At 34.6% G+C, this 24036-nt stretch overlaps 2 protein-coding genes across 2 annotated transcripts in view; one reads left to right on the top strand and one right to left on the bottom strand.

The window, feature by feature from the left end:
• LOC136039794 (uncharacterized) overlaps positions 1-4755 on the bottom strand; it is a 15874-nt gene extending 11119 nt beyond the window's left edge. Inside the window, exon 1 of the mRNA XM_065723672.1 lies at positions 4630-4755. The gene's annotated coding sequence lies outside the window, so the exon portion shown is untranslated. The remainder of the gene's footprint in view (positions 1-4629) is intronic.
• The window catches only part of LOC136039793 (neuferricin-like), a 26733-nt gene extending 2697 nt beyond the window's left edge, over positions 1-24036 (top strand). The window contains exons 2-4 of the mRNA XM_065723669.1: positions 6190-6330; positions 17646-17832; positions 23746-24036. Coding sequence (XP_065579741.1) covers positions 6190-6330; positions 17646-17832; positions 23746-23959 — 542 coding nt within the window. The 3' untranslated portion in view covers positions 23960-24036. The remainder of the gene's footprint in view (positions 1-6189; positions 6331-17645; positions 17833-23745) is intronic.

Genomic DNA, 24036 nt, shown 5'->3' with positions numbered 1-24036 from the left:
TCCAGGTAAGCTAGGACAGTTAAATTTTGCAGCCATATTAGACATGATTGTTTTTCTGATTCAACCATCTGAGGGAGACTGGGAGGGATGGTTAAACTGGAAAATTAGATAAGAGGAGGTATTTTTAACTTACAAACAGGTGATTGGATCTTAATGAAATTTGATGTTTGGAAGGATATTGTGTCTCAGAGCTCTTATTTTAAATCTCGTCCTGATCAGGTGACTTTGGAGGAGTTGGAGTAGGGAAACCTAAAATCTTGGAAAATCCTTAGAGTGGAGGGATTGGGATGAAACTTGGTGGGGAAAATAAGCACAAGTCCTAGATACGTGATTGACATAACCGGAACGGATACGCTCTCTTTGGGGGAGTTGAAGGGGTGGTGGTAATTCTGAAAAATTAGAAAAAATGAGGTATTTTTAACTTATGAAGGAGTGATCAGATCTTATTTGAATTTGATGTTTTGAAGGATGTCGTGTCTCAGAGCTCTTATTTTAAATTCCGATCGGATCCAGTGACATTGGGGGAAGCTGGAGGGGGAACCTAAAATCTTGAAAAATGCTTATTGCAGAGGGATCAGGATGAAACTTGGTGGGAAAATAATCACAAGTCCTAGATACATGATTGAAATATTTGGAGTGGATCCGCTCTCTTTGGGGGAGTTGTGGGGAGGGGGGGGGGGTTAATTTTGAAAATTAAAAAAATAAAGTGTTTTTAACTTACAAAGGAGTGATCGTATCTTAATGAAATTTGAATGTTTGGAAGGATATCGTGTCTCAGGGCTATTATTTTAAATCCCGATCGGATCTGGCGACACTGAGGGGAGTTGGAGGGGGACCTAAAATCTTGGAAAATGCTTAGAGTGGAGGGATCGGGATGAAACTTGGTGGAAAAAACAAGCACAAGTCCTTGATACGTGATTGACATAACCGGTATGGATCTGCTCTCTTTGGGGGAGTGGGGGGAAAGGGTTAATTCTAAAAAAAATTAAAAAATGAGGTATTTTTAACCTACAAAGAAGTAATCAGATCTTAATGAAATTTCATATTTAGAAGGACCTCATAACTCAGATCTCTTATTTTAAATCCCGACCGGATCCAGCGTCACTGGGGGGGGGGACCAGAAATCTTGGAAAATGCTTTAAGCAGAGAGATCAGGATGAAACTTGGTGGGAAGAATAAGCAAAAGTCCAAGATAAGTGACTGACATAACCGGACCGGATCTGCTCTCTTTGGTGGAGTGGGGGGGGAGTAATTTGGAAAAAATAGAAAAAATGAGGCGTTTGTACCTTACGAACAGGTAATGAGATCTTAATGAAATTTGATGTTTAGAAGGATCTTATGTTTTAGAACTCTCATTTTAAATTCCGACCAGATCCAGTGACATTGGGGTGAGTTGGAGGGAAACCAGAAATCTTGGAAAACGCTTAGAGTGGAGAGATCGGGATTAAACTTGATGGGAAGAATAAGCACACGTTATAGATACGCTATTGACATAATTGGAACGGATTTGCTCTCTTTGGGGGAGCTGGGGATTGTTAATTTGGAAAAATTAGAAAAATTGAGGTATTTTTAACTTAAGAACGGGTGACCAGATCCTTATGAAATTTGATATTTAGAAGGAACTCATGTCTCAGAGCTCTTATTTCCAATCCCGACTAGATCTGTTGACATTGGGGGGAGTTGGAGGGGGAAGCCGGAAATCTTGGAAAATGCTTTTAAATGTCGTAGATTCGTAATTGACGTAACTGGACTGGATCTACTCTCTTTGGGGGAGTTAGGGGGTGGGGTTCAGTGCTTTGGCGAGTTTGGTGCTTCTGGACGTGCTAGGACGATGAAAATTGGTAGGCGTGTCAGGGAGCTGCACAAATTGACTTGATAAAGTCGTTTTCCCCAATTCGACCATCTGGGGGCTGAAGGGAGAGGAAAAATTAGAAAAATTGAGGTATTTTTAACTGACGAGTGGGTGATGGGATACTAATGAATTTTGATATTTAGAAGGATCTTGTGACCCAGAGCTCTTATTTTAAATCCCGACCGGCATTAAGCCTCTGATTTTCCTTTTAAAGCAATCTATCAATTCTTAGAATTCTGCTAGAGCTCGTACCATATGATCTCTTGTTTTTATATTAATTTCCATTTATACTCAGTAGACTGCCTCTTTTAATATTAATTTCAACAGCAACAAGTAGAAGGAAAAAAGGTCAGCCTATTGAAAATGTGTTGAGGACATGCAATTTGGGCTATATATTTGTCCATTAGAGGCCGGAGGGTAATGTTTATTGGTATGCTTTAACGTGCTAGGAGGAGGCAAATTGGCAGGTGTGTCAGGGACCAGCACAAATTGACTTGACAACAGTTATTTGCCTTATTTGGCCATATGGGGGGGGCTGGAGGGAGAGGTAATTTTAGGTTCCAACCTTGTCACAAGTGCCATATGAGCTCTTGCCTCTTATTTTGTTATGGAAAGGCAGCTTGGTCTTTGTTGATATTCGCAGAATTAGTTTTGTCAGGTTTAAGATTGAATCAAATAAAAATAAAGTGTGGGGGTGCATGAAAATACTCAACAAAGAATATCATAAACAAATCAATGGTATTTTTCACTAAAACAACAAGCCTAAATGGATTTTACTTGCCAATCAGGCTGTTTGCAACCATTTGCCACATAAGTAAGCAAAACAATTGAATTGTCTGTGTATTACTGCTGGAAAAAATTATATAAGTAGACAAAATTACATAAAAAAATTACATAAGTAGAAAAGGAAAGCATAAGCAAAGAGGTGCTTATGTTTCAAAGCTATGACTATGCAAGCAATGTGTTTGTGATGGTAGCACATCGAGTGGCACATCGAGTTCAATGGAGAATACTCCATTGCAAAGCAATTGAAAAAATTGAGATTTTAAATGGTGAAATTCTAGAAATAGACTCCTAAACAGCCATTTATTCCATAACTCTAAAAAGATGGCTGCAGCAACCTTGGCTTTGAAAATTATCTATTCACGTTTTGAAAGTTCATATGTGGGTAGGCCTATTAGTTTTCTATACTTTTGAATGGAATCAAACACAAAGAAAAAGTTATGACAGAAAAGGTGTCCTTTAAAATAGTATTAATAATTTGAAAGTCACAAAAAAAGTTTGTTTTTCTTTCCTGTAAATAGTGGAGACAATTCGCGAAATGTAGGGGAGGATGGGACAAATGTGTTTTTAAAATCTTGGGGAGGAGGAGGGCATTTTTTAAAAAGTTTTTTCACCGAAAATACCAAAATCAAGTATTTTTCGATCTTTAGAGGGGGTATGCAGCCCCCTCTCAAATGGTGCCAATGTATGTAAGCCTAATTGTTACTTTTGTGTATTTGCGATGCTTGTTTCCTTTGTAATAATTTATGTTTTAACTTTATTGACTAATTAACTAATTATAGTTAATTATTAGTTTATTTAACTAATATTGATTGTTTAAGTTCAATTTTATTCATTAATGATCATTTGTGTTTGTCTTAAGTCTGATTAGTTATAGACCAACGACTCTATTTATGCTGAGTTTAGATTTTGGTATTGTTCTTTTTTCGAATTTTGATATTTCAATTTTGATCTCATGCGAAGAAGTTTATTGGAAAACTCTTTTTAAATTATCTTTCAGAATCGTGAAATTGTTTCCTTAGCCAATCTTACCCTATTAACCAAAATAGTCTAAGCAATCTTATCCTCCATATGGCAAAAGGCTGTTGATTATAAGAATTTGGATTTGAGTTAGGTAATTTATGTTTGTTTTGACATTTTATGTTGTTCTTTATTTTCATGTAAAAAAAGCTTTTGTTTAATTTCTCTTTGTTTAAACCCTGATTATGTTTTTCCAAGAGAATTTTCCAAATCTCCAGTTTGCATATGGAAATACATTTGTTTTTGTTAATTGTATTTCATTAGTTGTCTTGATCAATGATTCTATTTATCATTTGTTTATATATTTTAGGAATACTATGTCCAAGTGCAAAAATGTACCAACTTGAGGGAGTATGGTTGGTCTTTTATAAGCATTTTAACCCCTAATGTAATGATGCATGATGCAAATGTAATTTAGACATACTGATTCTATTTTTCAATCATAGGATATTGTACAATGATTAATCCAGCACACTCACTGCTGAAATCAGGGGTGGCCCTAAATAATTTCTGATAGGTCTTGGTTCTGAAAGGTCATGAAACTGCATCTTTAGGGTTTAATTTTGCAGTTTATCAAGAGGGTAGGTAATCCTTGGGCTGTTTTGGTCTTGATAGGATGTCTTCCGCCCCTTCCAATTCTATGAACTTAAGGTTGAGAATTGAAATCCCATAATAGGAGGTCACTGATAAATTGTAGGAACAACTGGTAAATTTTTGATTGGTAGATTGTTGGAAAAATTGCCAGAGAAATCTTAAAAAAATATTCTTAGATTTTTATACCTTAGCAATATTTGTACCTTTAAAATATTAAATACCTTTAAAATATTTGAAAGCACCTGCAGAAGATTGCTGGCAGCGTTGGCCGACAGGAGAGCGAAATTGCCAGAGAAATCTTAAAAAAATATTCTTAGATTTTTATACCTTAGCAATATTTGTACCTTTAAAATATTAAATACCTTTAAAATATTAAATACCTTTACTAAAATATTAAATGCCTTTAAAATATTTGAAAGCACCTGCGAAGATGAAGACTCGTTGTGCCGAGTTTTTCATCAGTTTGCTGGCAGCTTTGGCCGACAGGAGAGCGATCTAGCCCTTAACCTAAAAAAAATTAGAAGAAGATATCCATCTTTCAGATAATAATAAATTATAGACAAGTCCATTGATTGGAATAGCGAAAATAACATTTGAGTATGACGGGCCTTTGTTCTTAGCTATAGTAGTTTATGAATTCTGCCTCTTTTACAGAGAAGCCCAGTTTCTCCAAATTCTGTTTCTGTTTTGTGGTGAATTCGGAAGGTGGTTGAAAATCATTTTTATCTAAAAATTTACTTTCTTTTCAAAATTGAGATATTGTAGAAAAAAATACTGTTACCACGTTACTACTTAGGCTATGGTACTATTTTGGATGAAAATAGATGAAAATAATGCAAGTGTATTTCAGGTGCAAACTATCCATAACATGCATGCAATTTGTGTAAAAGTATTTTATTGAGAAATTTGTCATATTATTTGTTTTCTTGATTAATTTTCTACACTTGATGTGCCTTTTAATGTTCTTTCAAACTATGGTATCACTATACTTCCAACTCTTTCCTAGTCCCCCTAGTAGGGCCAGAAATATCTCCAGAATATAAACAGTATGTAACTTTGTTTTTTTTTTATTTTATTTTTTTATTATTATTAATGTGAAAGTTACCAGAATAGCATGTGGCTACATATGGAGTCAATAGGGATCGGGGGTTTGGGACGCCTTTGCAATTAGTATATTGGAAAGAGTGTTAAAAGTCAATTCAAATGATATGTTCATCATTTAGCTAACAAATTCATCCAGAAAACCCAAAATTTACCTATTTCATTGCAGAGGTTTACTTCTTTTTTGTATGCACCACAAACTGAAATGGGTTATTTTTTCCTTACTTTTGATGCAATTCTTTAATCCTAAAAACTCTGCTATAAAAAGACATATAAAATAGGCTCTAGTTTGAAATATTTATAAGGCAATCATTCATTGAGGCTGTAATCTAAGCAAGACAAGAATTTAAGCAGTAGCCAACTCCTGATAAAAGTAATCAACAGTTTTGCAAGAAATTTGCTACAGAAGCTACTCAAAAAGCTGATACAAAACTTTGATCATATATTGGCTAGTTCAGGGCCTACCAGGTATATCAGGTTTTAGGGTGTGTTTGCGGAATTGGAGTGCTTCTCAATATTGCCAAATCTTTTTTTATCTATAATTTGATCAAACAAGCTATATTTTTATGTAATATCTTTTTTTATGCTGGTAGGGGGATTAAACCCCTCTCACACTCCACAGCATTTGGCCTAAATTAAAGTCTTTTTATAGTCTTTTCCATAATCAAAGCCATTTTCTTATTATCGTTTGGCATTGTAGGGAATTTTTTTGCGAGACAGATTTGTAATAGAAAAACAGCATTAAAGTCGGCTGTAAGCTGCACCAAAGCTAAGGGGCGAGGATTGCCTTTTCCCTAAACGGATTTTAAATCTGAATTTTAATGCAAAGTGTGTTTTAGGAAGAGACGCTTCAAGAGCTTTTGTAAGTGGTGACTTTGAAAACGATGGATTGACAGATGATATTGAAGGTTTATCACCAGAAGATTTTCTTGGTTTAGAAGACTGGAGTGTATTCTACGAAAACAGCTACCAATATATAGGTAAATAATTTTGGGCAAATATATTTTATATTGTTTACCTAGAATAATGGTTTCAGGCCTTTTCTGTTTCTGTTGGTGATGTATTGAGTGTAAATGTGTGTACATGATTGAGACTGCAGATGTCAACTGCAGATTAACTATTAAAGGGAGACGTAAAGATCAATAGTTGCTGCTTTGTAGAATAATCAGAATTTCTTTTTCCATAAAAATCTTATATGCAACTGGGAGATAACTTGCCCTGAGGTTTGCGGGGGGAGGGTGTTATTATTTGCAAAAAAAACATTACTGGACCTTTCAAGTGTGCTGAAAAAATTGGCTATATCAAAGTTTGATTGGTTGTGTTTGAGGAAATGATGTGGGGGGGGAGGGGCTGGTATATGAAACAAAGAAGAGAAAACCCAGCAAGATGAGAAAAAAAATCAAATAACAGAGAAAAAAGAGGGTAGTGTTGCCCTCCAATCACTTTTGACTCTTAAAAGGGGCACTAGAACTCCCCTTTTGAAGTTTCCATGACAAATCCTTGTATACGAAGTGCCCTGGTCTAAAAAACATAAATAAATAATACATTGTGCCCACATTGCTCAGCGCTATTGCTTTGCCTATGATAATCAGAATTGTTTTTTACTTTCCATGTATGGACACTTTAAAAAATCGTGAATAAGGCCGTGAATAATCTGATGGTCAAGCCAATGAATGGAATAATCTAAGCAAACAAAAGAGGCGACAACAGTAAAAAATATTTCATAATCGTTGTATTTTTCTACTTGCTAGGAAGATTTGAATTTTTAAGACAAAAACGAAAACGTTCATGAAAAAGAAAATCGTCCTTGATAGTATAAATTATATAAATGGTGATGTCATGACTAACTCATGATTTCGTTTGTAAGCATTAGAAGAGTTTTCTGGGTCTAGCGATTCACACTTGGTGATAAATCTTGCGTTTAAAACTGCATGTCAAAAGTTCTTCCTATCCGTCAAAGAACTACGAAAAATTAACCACTTGTATAAGGTGAATGTTAGGTCCAAGGTCCTTTAAACGGAAGGTCCTTTAAATGGACCTTGGATCTTCTTTGAGGATTTTATCTAGGAAGTTTCTCTTTAATTTTATCCTCTTAAGTTTAAAAAAGTACTTCGTTATAAACACACTACCAAATGAAACAATGATCAAAGGACAAGAGTGGAAAGACGATGGAGTGTACTGGTACAGTATCTATTGCTCCCTGCCCCTATAAAAACCACAAACACATAGACAGGCAGTTGGAACCTACTGTCTCCCCTCCCCCCCCCCCCCCAAAGAAAAAACAGACGATTTTCTCGGTTATACTGGATTATTTCTGTATAATAGGACTATTTCTTCCCGAAGTTATGTTCTAAGTTAAAAAAGTAGAGCATACAGACTAATAATAGAGAAATGAGGAATAGAGTAAAGTAGAGTAAAACATAGAAAGTAAAGAAATATGACTGTTAAAGACGATTTGAGAGTCTACTTAGAGACTTATGACTGTTTTTGAAATAAGTTGGTGTCACTTGCGCCCCAAAAATAAACTCCTATTTTTAGAGGAAAAGAAAGATTTGTTGCGCAAATCATCACAATATCTAGAGAGATTGCAGGATTATTTTTAATCGGAGTGTGCTGTCAAAATCGGATAGAAGCTTTTTTAAACAAAGCACCTTGTCGAAAAGGATTCCTGTTCTAATTAAACGACCCCTGTGTTTCAGTACCCGTTCTTAAAAAAAAATGGGACAAATAGTCAAACTTTAGCGTAAAGAGGAAGGTATTTTAGAGAAGGCAAACCTTCAAATACGGAATAATTTCTGTTCGTTTTTGAGTTTTAATGTTAGATAGATAGATACTTTATTTAATATACTTAAACATACAAAAAAAACATTAATCCCCAACAGAGAGCATAGCTCGTAAGGTTGGGTGCGTAAATTATAGGACATACACGAGACAAGATCTTCTATTGACTAAATTACACAATAAATAATTTTCTAATCTGGACGACGGGGAGCAGGGCTCGATGTTGCTCCTTACTTTTAGTTAAAGGATATTGATTTTATTTAATTTCTGATCGTTTTTCAAATAATGCAGATAAATCCGGCTCGCCCTCCATGAAATATACCCTTCCCCTTACGGGAAGATCCTCCGTGAAAATTTCATCAAACGTAAAGTACACCCCCCCTCGTCAAGTTCCCTCCAGACAGTTCCATCCTCACTGAAAATAACAATAATCTTTAACATTTTCTACATAATTCTTATTAGGCTCTTGACCTACCGAGTCTCATAATTTTATTAAAATCTTCTCTTTTAATGTCAAACTCGTCTAAATTGTCATTTTTATTATTAGCGTTGACCCTCGATAGACACTCAGGTTGAGATCGGGCGATAGTCGAGATAAACAAAGGTGACGCAGATAAGCTAATTAAAGCGCAATAAATAGGCAATAGCGCGAACTTGAAACCTATATAGCGCATTTGAAATTTTTGCCGAAATATTAACCTCACTAGTGGTGATATGGGCGTTTTCAATAGATATCATGCACCAAATGCATGATAAAATAGGTTCTTCGGGAGCACCTTATAAACACGCAAGTGACATAGACTGAAATACTGTATCTTAAGAAAAGTTTCTGGGTTGATTGGGATGGAGGAGGAGCATGCGTCAGGCGACTTGATGCTGCAGTGAGTTGTCGGTAGTAGAATAATAGTAATAGTATGAACGTACTGTCAAACGAAATGATAATCAAGTGACAAGACTGGGAATGTGGTGGGACACAGTGAAAAAAACCGGAAGAAAAGACAAAACACTAAACTTTCCAAAAACAATGCAGTGAAGTGGGATGCTGCGGGCTAGCAGAATTATCTTCTTATTTCAAGCTTAAGTAAAAGTTACTTTGTAGCCTCATCTCATTGGATAAGGTCTATGTCACAATGGACCGCAATCTATCCCTATAGAACCCTATCGGTAGAGGTGGAGAAATTAAGGGAGCTCAACAGTGTAAAAGCCTTTAAATCCTACATATGAGATACCAAGGAAAGAAAAAAATAGCTGAATCTGGAAACGGTTTTATTACTTACCTAGGGTTAAGGGGTACACATCAGTCATGACTTTTTTATGCTAGCTCCAAATATATAATTATATCTTCACCCGGAAGTTAGGTGTCACTTTTGGGCTCATTTAAGGGATGTGAGTGGGATTTAGGAGTGAAAGTAGGACTATACTTAGACAGAGCATTAAAAGGCATCAAGTAGTGTGTCCACCTTGTCCCTACATAAGTAACGTAACCAGGGCTGTATCCAGGATATTTTTGGAGGGGATTACAAAGCAAACTTTGAAAAATGCATAAAAAATTGTTTATATTGATTTTCGTTACGTTTTTACGAGTCGGACAAAAATTTCAGGTGTGGTCAAACTCCTAATCCCCCCTGCATACGGCCTTGAATAGAACCGTCTCCAAATTTATTAAAATTCACGTGATTTCAAATGGAAAATTTAGCTTTTATTAAAGATATGATTTAGGGAAAGACTTCAGGAACAAAAAAAGGGGTGGTGAACATAAAACAAATATTTCAGCTGTCGTTTATCTTTGTTGAAAGAATTTCCCCTTTTAAAATAAGGTGATGAACTCTTTACTGATAGGCCTCGTTTAAATGGTCACTCTCTTATCAGTGTCCTATTTTCCACTGACAAGCTAAGCTGCTCTGCTTTCCCAATTTAATCATTTTTTAAAATTTTATTTGGTTTCATAATCTAATCGATTTCTTCTCAGAAACGATAGGTGGTTGTTTTGAATGCCCTCTTTACATACAAAAGATGTACACAGAGGAGTATGAAAAGAAAACTGAAAAATATAAAAATTACATTTCTAATGAAAATCAGTAGATCATAGCTGTTTTGTTTTTTCGCACATAACTCAAAAAAACACTTCCAAAACATGACCTATAAATAATAAAATAACTCATAGACATAACTCATAAAATAGAACCCATAAACATAGCGCATAGATATATATTTTATTATAGAAATAACGACAAAACTATTTTTCCATTAAATGAGACAATTAAGGGGAAAATTTATTCTATTTTCTCTAGACCGTGTAAGAAATCGGTCGTATTGTTAATCCATTTTAAAAGTAATATCAAATATTCCGAATTTTCGTATAATATAACTATTTTTGAACCATACTTACTTTGGAACTACTGTTAAATAATGTAAGATTTGTCAGTTTTGTGAAGTATTGGCTATTATTTTCCTTGTTGGCTGATTTTTGACCCACTTAGGACTTCTACTTAGAGTTAATCAAAACTAAAGTATCAAAAGAGTTTTCTATCCGATAGACAGCAAACAGAAATATTATGCATTTTGGAAAATGCCATTAACATCAGAATTGTGATGCCAGGTTGAAGTATCTTCCATGTCAATATTTCCCTTTAGAAAAAGCCTCTTGGGGTCCAAATTCCGTTCTTATCCAAGTTGATGTTGACTACAAAATGATGAACATTAAAAGCCTCTTCTTGTCATCATAGAAACAGTTCAAGTATGGAGAAAATGAAAAAGCGAGGTATCTGTCATCTGTTATTTTCATTATAACATCAAGGACTGTAAATAATAAGCTTTTGCCACATTGACTCCAAGAGACTAAAAGATACGAAATATTGTACTGTCTCGATCCTGTTTATACTCTACCAGCCGTAACAAAAAAAAAAAACAGTTTGTTATTTTTTGCTCATTTTTTTTCCAGTGACTAAAGTTAACGTATATTCCGCCTCGAAGAAAAACAAAACAAAATGGAGATCCTTGTGGATCTAAGTTTTTGTTCGTTCGGGGAAGTACGAATTAGATTAAACAGCCTGGTTTTTGTCGCTTACCTTAGCTTACTCATGCCTTCGGACCAATCAAATATAGTGCAAAATCACCTTCTCCCCCTTGCTCTTTGTCGGTACTTGGCCCTCGTGAACTTGTCATGACACCACATTTCCGATTTGTTTCATGATTTATATTTTTTCAGATTTTCTTTGCCTTTGTTATCTCCAACGTCTCGAAACCGTTGTGAATCAAGCTTCACATTTCTAGGTTGGTTAGTTTAAGTTGTCGATCAGGAAAAAAATGTACTCATGAGAACGCTCACACATACGGTGGTATTACACGGATCATGTTCTTTTCTCTCTAAAAGTGGAGATTAAAGAAAAGTTAGAAATGTAATCATATAACTAGGTTGTGATGCAACCTATTGGTATCCGTCATAACTTGAACTTGTAGTAATTAAGTAGATCAGCGCTCTTGTTAATTAAGTTGAGAGACAAACTTGTCATTTAATGTTGAGAATAGCACTGAAATGTAGAATAGAAAATTTAATCTTGGCCACAAAGTTCAAGAACAAACTTTTCCTGGGGAAGAACAAAGATTTAGTTTTGTAACCAACTTAAGTCTTAGTAACCAATCCTTTACGTCCCAATCCTCTGGCGCAAACCTCGTTTATACAAAGCTTTAGACGAGATATAGCTAACATTTTGCCATATATAGTTTTGAATTGCTTCCTACTCCCCCCCCCAAGACAAAAAGAAGAAGAAAGATGGGGGTATATTGAGATGAAAAATCACCCAAAGGAACAAACTATGTTTCGCTATAGGTGGTTCTCCTGGTTCTAGGCGTTTACCCCCCCCCGCCCTCCCAGCGGAAAATGCCCCCTGTGTATAATAAGGCTTTCCAAGTTTGAGAATTTTATTTGAGCTTTGTTTTTTTTTTCGTATTGGGAAAGAATTTTTATACTTGTGTGTTGTACGCCACTCACTCAAGTTTACGCTGTATAAAACTCGAGAACAAACTGGTTTCATCGCGAGTTTCTTTCAGCTAGGCGTGATACAAGAAAAAGACAAGTGACAGAATAGATGGGAAATGTATAATTTGGGCTATATATTTGCTCATAAGAAGGGGGTAAAGTATTTGGATAGTTTGAAGTCAGAAAACAATTCTTACTTCACAATGTGCACAATAATTGCACCTAACACATTTTACATGTGTTAATATACTTTTTTTAGTGCAATGCTTTACCTCCCCCCCCATAATGTGGAAATATATAGTCAAATTTAAAAACGATCAGAAATTAAATAAAAAAACAAGTTGTTTTCAACTGAAAGTAAGGAACAACATCAAAACTTAAAACGAACAGAAATTATTACGTATATGAAAGGGGTTGCCTCCTCCTCAAGACCTCGCTCTTTACGCTAAAGTTTTTAGATATTTAAAACAAAGCTTATTATTGTAATTAAACGACCACTGTGTATCTGGAATCGTTCTTAAAGAATTAGGACAAAAAGTCAAAACTTTAGAGTAAAGAGCAAAGTCTTGTGGAAGGGGCATCTCCTTTCATATACGTGATAATTTCTGTTCGTTTAAAGTCTTACTCTTGCTCCTTACTTTCTGTTGAAAAAACTTTTTTTTTTTTTTTTTTAATTTGAGTTCTGATCGTTTTTAAATAATACCGGCAAATCCGACTCTCTCTTCATGAGAAATTCTGGTACTTGTTTATTATACGCCAGTCACCCAAGTGCATGACGCGTAAAACTCGAGAACAAATAAGTTTCTTTGTTAGTTTCTTCATTACTTCAGAAACAAATTTGGGCTATATATTTGCATATTAGGGGGGGGGGGTTAAGTATAGCGGGTCTGCATGCAAAATGTGTTAGGTACAATTTTTTTTGCATATTATGAAGTAAGAATTGTTTTCTGACTTCAAACTGTCCAAATACGCACTGTTTAAACTGTGTGAAAATATGCAATCCAAATTATATATTTCCCATCTATTTGTCACTTGTCTTTGTCTTGTCTCACGCTACGCTGAAAGAAACTAACGAAGAAACCAGTTTGTTATTGAGTTTTACACAGCGTAAACTTGAGTGAGTGGCGTATAATACACAAATATCAAAATTCCCTCCCCCTAAGAAAAAAAAAACAAAGCTCCAATAAAATTATCCAATTTGAAAAGCTTTATTTTCTATGGGGGGGATTTTCTGGGGAGAAGGGGTAACGCCGGCCACCGTTTTTCCCACGGTGTCATTTAGGTTAATAAAGCATTCTACAGTATTCATGCCATAAAGTTTGTTCCGCTTGCACAAGAATATCACACACACACACACACGCACACACACACACACACATATATATATATATATATATATATATATATATAATAAAATTTATTTCAGACTAGAGAAAATTGTTCAACTTTAAGACTATCTGTCGGTTAGTTTCTAGTAGACTATTTGAAATTTCCAGAAGTCTTCTACTATTGGCTAAAGTTTGCTGACTTCCTTCCAAGAGTTAAAAAAAAATCAAGTTTTTTCGACCAAGTCCATATAGCCAAAGGAGGGAAATTGTTTATTAGCTTTGTTGACAGCTTTATTACCTTTATTGGCACCATGGCAGTTGTTCATTAATTTAAGAAATACTTGGACTAGTTACGTGATATTCTTTGCAAGCCGTTTTCCTTTTTTATTGCACTTCTTTATTTTTATTAAAGAACATTTTTTGGAGCTTATTTTATCTTCTGATAAGCTCGTTTTTTTCATGCGGGTGTTGTGGTGAGGGTTCCAATACTACATTATTAACAACATATTTTTGATAACCTGTCTAATGCACCATGCTTATATTGACAGAGTAAAAGAGGGAAAAAGAAAGCATTTATCCACAACAACTATTGGTTTAGTCTTTCGTTGGGTATTAAATGTATCAACAGATATATTTTGGTCAGCCATGGTGTCGAGAAAGGATGACAGTAGTTTAAACATCCATATTTATTGTTTTAAATACAACTCGGATATATTTGTTATCACATATAAAGATCAAATTCATTGATCTGAAAAAGTTTGCACTTAAATATTGCTGATTAAGAATCTTTTATTCTAAAATTGTACATAATTAGACAAGGGGAATTCTCCTTTTTAATTTGTTTTCGTCGTAAATCATCTTCTTATTGATTGGTTTGAATTTTTCTAATTTATATTTATTTAATTTTATTTATATTATAAATTTTATTTTATTTTACTTGTTTAATGTTATTGTTGTTTAATTGTTTTTGGTGATTTATCGGTTTTTTTTTGTGTGATCGTTGATTTTCGTTTTCTGTTTACTCCACTATTTATTTTTATATATAAGTGGGTTATATATATATATATATATATATATATATATATATATATATATATATATATATATATATATATATATATATATATATATATATATATATCATTAAATTTGCACTAATTTTGTCTTTTAGACTCGAAATTTCAACTCATAGTACATAAAAAAAAACAGCGGGGTAAACACAGTGAACGTGGTCTCACTGACGTGGACATATGGTCCAAACATCTGCGTGTCCAAAATATGAGAATACCAGTGTAAATTTAAGCAATTATTTGATCGATTAATTATTATTTAATAGGTGTGAATTAAGTATTAATTGTAGTTGAAGGCAGTTTGTAAGATCGAAAACTATGCTGAGTCAAAATATATTCAGTTCATTTGGTTAGTGTTACCCATCCAAAATTACGAGCCTGGTAAAATTTGCCACATTTTGAAAACACCCCCTAATTTCAAAGTTTCTTAATAAAAATCTCGCCATCAGATTCAACATATCAGACAACCCTGTTGTAGAGGTTTCAAGCTCCTATATACAAAAAGGTGGAATTTTGTATTTTTCGCCAGAAGAAAGATCACGGGTGGGTGTTATTTTTTGTATTTTTCAAAGGGATGATTGTATTGGACACTGATTTTAGACGGTTGAGAAAGGGCTTATATGATCGGAAATCAAAACTACTAGTGCCCTTTTTAAGTGACCAAAAAGATTGGAGGGTAATTAGCCCCCCTCCGACGCGTATAACCGAAATGTATAACCATAGTTTTGATAACAATATATACATCAACAAAATTTAATTTTTATGCTAAGTAAAAATATATGAAGTTCATTAGGTCAGTGTTACCCATCAAAAATTACGAGCCTCAGAAAATTTGCCGCACTTTGAAATCACCCCCAAAATTTCAAGTGTTTTTAATAAAAATCTTACCATCAGATTCAGCATATCAGAGAACCCTGCTTCAGAGGTTTCAAGCTCCTATATGCAAAAATGTGGAATTTTGTATTTTTTGTCAGAAGAAAGATCATGGATGGGTGTTTATTTGTTCATTTGTTTTCCAAAGGGATGATCGTATCCAGCCAGTGATTCTAGACGATCGAGAAAGGGCTTATTTGATCGGAAATCAAAAGTTATAGTGCCCTTTTTAAGTGACCCAAACGATTGGAGGGCAACTAGCCACCCTCTGACGCCCTTTTTCCCCAAAGTCATCCGATAAGAATTTTAGATAGCTATGTTGCTCAGCATAGTTAAATGGTCCAATAACTATACCTTTGGGGACAATATTAGGGGGATATTTAGTCACATAAAGGTTGGTCTTTTCATCCTCCAAGCAATGCTAGCCTTACTAATATTGTCGGAGAGTCCGAGTCTCTAGGAGATTTGAAAATGGTAGGAGGATATTAGGTTACTATTTTCCACTGTTTTCCAAGACAATGAAGGTGCTCTCTTGAAGAACAGAGATGGGTCCGCTCAGACTGACGCATCTCTTTCATTTTGTTCTCAGCAGAATCAAATTTTCCTAGTTTTCGGAATTCTCTCGGTCAAACATATTTGATAAAATAAGTAATAACTTTATGCTCATTTGTAGAAAAAAATGAACCAATCTGTATCCGAAATTGTCATTTTTGACAATTCTTACTGTTGGATCAGCTTTAGTTAAGACGCAACTCCACTTGTCGGAGGAGGTCGCAATCTTCATCGATTCTGTAACTCTGCTAGTTTTTGGTTTTCAACAAGCATGAAATTCGCAATGTAATTTCTTACTGATTATGAAAATGCAAGCTTATTGATTTTTTTTTTCCTTTGTGACTATGCATTTTTGCCCCAGGTCAAGGTTTAGCTTTTCAACTTTCATCGCAGTTAGCTGGTGAAATCCAGAATGAGATGTTGTCTCTTAAAAGAATGTTAAACAGAAAGTGGAACTAAAAAGTAAAGATGTAGCATGGTATCTATAAGAATTTTGCCCACCCTGGGTAAGCAACAGTTTTTGAATATTTAGCCAACTATTATCCTCTAAAGGAGGATCCTTCCCAGAAGTCGCCGTCACCTTATAAACTCCCGTACACAGTCGCGTTAATTCTCGGAAATATAGGGCGGAGTGCCGCCCTACCTCATTTGACTCCTCTACCCGTACAAGGAAAAAGAAATACACAAAGCTAGAGTTTTCATTTTGATTTTATCGGAGCAAATTATATGATTCTGACGCGTACAGAGAGACCAGTTGCGTAAGTTAATGCCTATATTTCTCTAAGAGGAGGGAGCAAGTTTACAAACCATTTCCCGGGGGAGGAGCTAAGGCCTAAAAAGATTTTCTACAGAAAATTATCAGAAACCTTCTGAATGTTCACCTAATTTCACCGTATATTGGTAATTTTGCGTAATGTGAGGGGGGAATGGGGTTTTCTAGTTCTAAGCAAATCTGAATTTAATAAAAATCGCTTCAACTTGTTTGTATTTTGTTGATGCGGCTTCTTTTATTTGTTTGATCATTATTTTTGTATGTTTTCCATAATCCAAAGTTATACAATCCAAAATATTAATAAAAGATTCCGTCTTGTGTTTATAATTTCTTTTTTCAAGTTGTCAAGGTGACTATTTGTAAACCGCTTCCGGATACAGTAAGTTTGACAAATCCTTGCTTAATTCCTATATTGCTTCATTTTGTTAGAAGAAAGATGGGAATTTCAGTTAACTGCACGAATTAACAATACTATGGTTTTGCTCTAATTGATTCTTATCCATTTGGTTTTTTCTTGTCTATGTCTGGCCCATCTTATTACATAATCCGGAAGTGTCCGTAACTAATTTTTCGTCAGTGTAATGCAACGGCTAGCTGAACTCTTAAAACCAAAAAAAATAAAGACTCGCCGATGCGGTTTTACAGTCTGAACAGTTAGTATTGCATGCAGTTTAAAGATATTGTACATATTCAATAGCTTTCATTGCAACGGGACGGATTCGAAATATGTTCCCAGTTTTTTCCTCACTTTTTTGGGTGGGGGCTCAGCTTAAATCTTTCTAGAATTTTTCGTGGGGGAGCCGTTCCGGCCGCAGAACTTTTTCTCCAGTCCTCTCATACGCTACGGCTCTCTTTTTTTTGTCTGGTGTTCGGGAGGGTTTTTAGCAAGTGGGATTTTTCAAGTACATAAATCTTTTTATCGCGCAAACAAATCTTGCAGGTAAAGTTGCTGGTAGATTTTACAACAATGATGGATCTCCAACGGAATATTGGTATAAATATCAACAGTGGCGAGAAGAAGCCCTCAAGAAACGTATACTAAAAGATGAAGAAATGGCTGTGTTTCCACCTTGCAACATGGAGTGGAAACCAGATATAGGAACTAGGGTTTGGTGCACTACATCCAGGTGAATATTTTTAATTTAAGGCTTTCAAAGCTAGCTAAAATATTGGATTGAAAAATAAAAAAAATAGCAAAATCATTTGAAAATTTCAGACAGGTAAAACTTGGCTCATCGTTCCTCTATAAAAGTGTGAGAAAAAACCCAGAAATGGAATAAAGTTACATAACGAATGTCTTTTCATTTTCTCAATTAAACTCGGAAAATATAAATATTTAAATTTCTGTGTTATCTCGTAATAACAATCTTAATGTTTTCTAAAGGAATATTCAGAGGTATCGTTGTCATTTAGAGCAAGGGGAAATAATTTAAAACACCAAAAAATCTACTGAATGAAACGAAAATTATTTTGTCGCAGTTCCCCCACGGACAGTTATCCCTTCGGAAAACTACCCTCTCCCCTCTGCAGAAAATTCCCTTTCTTCGTAGAAAATCCCACTCCTTCGACAGTCCACCTTCATTAGGGAATCGAGACCAGAAATCGAACATGACTATGCGTTAAATCGGTAAGCACGATCGTCTATTTTTTTTTCAAGCGTAATGGTTTCTACAATAGAGTTAACCTCAGACTAAATAAAATTGTCTTTTATCCTATATTTATGTAAATTACGTAATTCATTTATTTTTATTACACATGAAAAAAGTCGGAAAAGGATATACAATTGAAATCTATTTTACTATGAAAAGTTCTCCATCTGCAGAATTTCTGCCCGCCGAAAATTCCCCCCTGGTGAGTTTGTCCCACATTTAAGATAACAACAATATTTTTAAATGAGATAAGTATTTGAAAAATTAGGTTGCATACCAAATTGACGAAAGTATTGAATACCAAATTTCGAGAGTTCATTTAAAAAACAATAACTTCGAAAGTGTGTTAGATAACGGAATTCATAATCAACTAACCTATTAATTGAAAATCCAGAAAATGTGAATAATATAACCGAAAGGGACTGTTAATTATTTGCGTTGAGGGGTCTCAATTTCAGTCAGAGTGAAAATTATCAAAATGTGGGGGGGGGGTGAATTTTATACATAAAGTCTTCCCATGGGTGTCAACTTACTTGAAGTTTTTTGGTAATCGGGTGAACAGTATAGTCATGTATACAGGGCACACACGGTTTTATATACCATGGATTTGAACTCCCAACCCGGAATTTTTGTCTGGCTTGTAAAATATAACAAAAATGCATAAAAACGAATTTTTAATACGGTTTTAAATTTTTTTTTCTCTAACACCCCTTGCTGCGCCCGAAAAAAATCCTGGATATATATATATATATATATATATATATATATATATATATATATATATATATATATATATATATATATATATATATATATATATATATATATATATAAACATATAAATTGGTACGCCATTAAAAATATTTTAGGCTATTCTAAAGGGAGTTTAAGACTATATATGTCATTCAAAGAAATACGGAACAAAAAAAAGCTGTGTAGCCCCCCCCCAAAAAAAAAAAATATATATAACTGATTTAGAAGTTATAGCAGTCATTTCACAATTTTCGGAAACTTGAGTATTCAGGCCCTTCCTTCTCTTCCACAAGTTCGAAACCTTAGACTTACTCTATCCAACAAGGAGTTAGTCCTAATTCGGTGCAAAAAAGTGTCAACTATAGATTGTGGGGTTTCGGTGATTCGACGCAAGTGTGCCAAGACTTGCTGAAGAAACGAGCTACGTCCTGATCCGGTGTAACAATAAGCTCAATTTTGAGCTAAGTCCTGTCTTTGTAAAACCTATGTTAAAACTAGAATTTGGTGACTATCCAAAACAAGCTAACAGTTGATGCAAAAAAATGAGCAAAGTCCACTTTCCGTGCACAAACGAGCTAAGTTCCGATTTTATGCAAAAATCGAGCCAAGTCGGAGCTATGGTCTGTCTCGTTGAAAAAACCATCTAAGTCTGCGCTTATTACAAAATCGAGTTGAGTCATTACTCAGGTGATTCCTCTTCCCCTTTGAAATTTGGCACTAATAATGGAAAATAAGTGTTACTTTTAAGCCCATAGCACTTAGCATGTGCTCACCCGTAATCTTTATTTATATAATTGTCTACTTAAAGTTCACATGATTTGTTGGGAACCTACTAAAACCAAGAGTATTTTTGGTTATAAAAATTTTTATTGATTGAAGGTTTTTAAAAATCTGGATTGAGAAACGCAAGATAGAACCTTTTACTATAATATGAAATAAAGAGTCTGAAACATTGAAACTTGCCTGGAGCCATACCTAAATCACTATGCTAAATATAATTGATAAGATCTGGGAGAAATTTCCTAAGGTGCTTACATCTTTTTTATTTTGGTAATCAGGGACGTATCCAGGATTTTTTTTTCTTTTGGGGGGTGTTTGCAAAAAAAAACATTTAAAACACGGATCAAAAACTGGTTTATATTCATTGTTTTATGTTTCTACGGGTCGGACACACATTTCGGGAAAGTTCAAACCCCCTAACCCCCCCCCCGGATACGGCCTTGGTGATGGTGCTTGTTCTGTAGAGCTGTTTTCTATTTCTGTATTTTTACGATAAATTTGTCAATGTACATTCCTGTTTGATCTCAGCACTAAAGCAAAGATATGTTCATATGCAATAAGAATTTCTAAGAAATAAACTTTCTAAAAGATGGAATTTCCGAGAAATAAAACAGAATTTAGGGAGGGGGGACGATTTAGAACGCTAAAATTAGAAACTACGATTATATCGCCATTTTAATTTTGTTTTCCAATTGAGTTAAACACAAGATTAAAAACTAGTCAAAAATGTCTTTTGTTCGCCATAGGGAGTTGGTTTCAGATTATCTGGAAAAACAAGTTTTTGTCCGCTCAGAAATCGCGAGAGGGGATGCACCTCTTCCAGCAAAATGTATAAAGTCTTTCTGAAGAATGCGGTTAAGAAGACAAATTCATGCTTACAATCGTTTCAATGGTCACAAAGGTTATTAAATATTATTTTGCAATAAAATAGATAATCAATTTCAATGATAAGAAAATCAAATAAATAATGAATGCTTTCTTTGAGATGGCTAAGCGTTCAATGCTAATTCACTCATAGAAGTCTTTTGTTTTCAAAATGATGCAATTTATATTTACTTTATTCGAGTAAACAAAATTATTAATAGTTCCTTAGACTAAAGAATATTAAATTAGCTTTGTACAAGGTTAGTTATTTGTTTTTGACCCAGTTTATTGAATTTAAGTAACATCATGAATGGAGCTAAATTTCGGATGCACTAATTGCACTCACACATAATTAAGCTTGGAAAGGGCTTGTTGCCTACGAAATTGTAAATATGTACAAAAAAAATATGGGAATAAAAATGGCAACAATACCCCATAGTAAAATTGCAAAAATATGCTAAAAATAATTTCGTTATACGAATAGGGCCGACAAATATGCATACTCGATTTAAGGGGTTTGATTTAAAAGGGTTTGGAGGATTTTAATCTCCGCGCATTCTAAAATAGATTTACTTTGTCAGTAAATAAAACAGATAATACTCATGTACAGAATTACTGTAGACAAAGTGAATGATTTGAAGGTTATTGGGAATTACTGAAATAATTGCAAAAATCCTTATGTCTTTTAGGGGAGAGGTATCATAACCCTCCTCCCGCTTCGCCCCTTTAGGCTCGTAGACAATAATAGGTCTTGGGGTATAGCTGATTAAACCACTTAATATTGCATAGAAAATATTTGCTTTGTTACATATCTAATATCCATACGATACGATGCGATACTTTATTAATAAACACAATTATAACTCTTTACTTTATACATCTACTGCATTGATGGAAAAACATTCGTTTTTCTTCGCATGCAGTAGTAAAAATTAATCTTTTTCTAAACACAACAAAAAATAACATAATAAATAACTAACAAAAAAAAGAACGTGCCACAAAAAAGTCAACAAAAATCAATCTCCTTTACAATAACCCTCCAAAAAAAAATATATAAACCTCCCAACAACCCTACTCCCTCTCTACCACCCATTCCTCCCTACCACTCATTCCTCCCTACCACCCACCCACCCACTCCTTCATACCACCCCCGATGCAACTAGACTTCTCTTTCACCTCCTATCTCCTCACAATTAAATACAAATTCAATCATTCTTTATTAAATAATCTTTTAATTTTCTCTTAAATTATAAAAGATGCTCAGCCGCCATGGTGCTCACTGGTATAAAATTCCAGACTGCAGATCCAAGAAACTCCAATCGAAATCCTGATCTTGTTCCATTCTTAAGCTCAATCTCCAATTTATCACTATCCTCGTATCATATTCATGAATATAACTGTTTAATAATGTATTTAACTATCCTAGGGGTGAGGGTGGGGAAGTCTGTAAAACGAACCTTAAAACTAGAACATCAATAAATTGCTAATTTTTTTTAAGAAGTTTCTGCCTCTAACACTTGTTCATTCAAAGAAGTTTTATTTTTAAAATGAAGCAATTTGTATTTGCTTTTATTGCAGTAAATAAAATTAGTAAGAGCTACTTAGTTAGATAATATTAAATTATCTTTAGATTATTAATTTAAGACGAAACTTATTGGAGTAAAAGGTTTTTAATTGAGGAGAACTTGAGAAGCACTAATTGCACACATACACAATGAAGTTTGGAAAGGGAATTTCACCACAGAAGAAATTTTTTATGTGCTCGATTTCAATTGAGCTTTAATTCGCCCGTTTGGTCAATTGCTTTAAGCTGGGGGGATGAACTCACCGGGTAATGGCCTCGACTTATAATTAACAGAATGTACTGAACCTGTTTTCAATACAATTGCTATCACTCGTGTGTCACAGCTTAGATACCAATATACAGTTATGAAAACTCCTATCTTGCCCATGAGAAGCTTTTAGTAGAGCTTTGAACTTGGCGCCTCCTCCAAGTCTACGCTCCGACGCGTAGATTGTACTACAGCACCATAGGCGGGAACGCAATTTTGTTTTGTTGCATACACATCACTACCGCGCGCTGTGTCCCAAAAACAAATCGAGTTTTCATAACTGTATATTGGTTATAAAAACTCATAACCAATATACAGTTATGAGTTTGCTCATACACAGAATCCAACACAGCAGCCTTACAAACGCAGCACCATTGCACCGTTTTTGGTGCAGAGGTCCTAGTGCAAAGCGATACAGTTGGATTTTTTTGACACAAAAGAAATTTTCCTGTATATTCATGTTTCCTTGCTCATTTTTTCCTCGGATATCTGTCCGATTGTCCATGTTTTAACTTCTCAGAATTTTTTTTCTTGTCAATCAGATAGGCTAGATCATTTTTAGGGACTGCTCTCTCCTGAGAGCAGTCCCTAAAGGGAATTAGTCTCTCCTCGACTAATGTTAGAAAATTCATTCTTTTTGACTACGTAGGTTTCATTACAACTAAATATCTCTGTATCTGTCTCCAACTGAAAAATTGTAAATGTCTTTTCCAAGATATCCGAAAAATTTGGTGACACCTTTTAGTTTTCTCTCGTTTTTTTCGAATCTATTATTCCAGTTTTACAAGTTACATCAAGACCGCTTTAATTCTAAATATTTTGACCACACAAACTGAAAACGTTTATAATGGACGAGAAAATGAGATTCTCTTTGGTATCGATGGGCCTTAACCTGCTGTTAAGATAGTATAAATTTACCTCTTGCGGTACAATTTTAGTTGAAAACTGTTACAGTTGATTTGAAAGCATTAGCAAAAGTGGAGCACAGTTACAATAAGGCATAGACTTTGCCCTAAGAGGTCTCCATATGCTCTCGTATTTTGTCTAGTCTATCATTTTTTTTAATTTAGTTGACGAACTGCTTTGCTCTTATGCGCTGTTGTAATGTGTACGTCAAGTGCTTAAATTAATATATTTTTTATTATTACTCTTTCTATTTTAGTGGTGGCATTCGCCGGGAATGGGTAGGCGTACCAAGAAAATTGTTCAAGACGGGATCAAGTACTCCCCGTTGTGCCTGTATTAAAGATTCTGGACCCCCTAGTTCTGATCCAGACTCAGATTCAGATATCGGAGACCTGGGAAATCCAAATTTGAAAGAATACAAAGATTGCAAACCCACTGCCGTTTCTTGCAATATTGGTGATGATAACTAGGCTAGTAGTACACCCAAGTTTTATACTAAGCCCACTTATTGCACAACTTTATATTTAATAATAAAAATCACGCTTAA

The sequence above is a fragment of the Artemia franciscana genome, chromosome 20 (genome assembly GCF_032884065.1).
Source record: "Artemia franciscana chromosome 20, ASM3288406v1, whole genome shotgun sequence".
Classification (NCBI taxonomy): domain Eukaryota; kingdom Metazoa; phylum Arthropoda; class Branchiopoda; order Anostraca; family Artemiidae; genus Artemia; species Artemia franciscana.
Note: the sequence above shows the minus strand (reverse complement) of the source record. Positions and strands in the feature narration are given on the sequence as shown.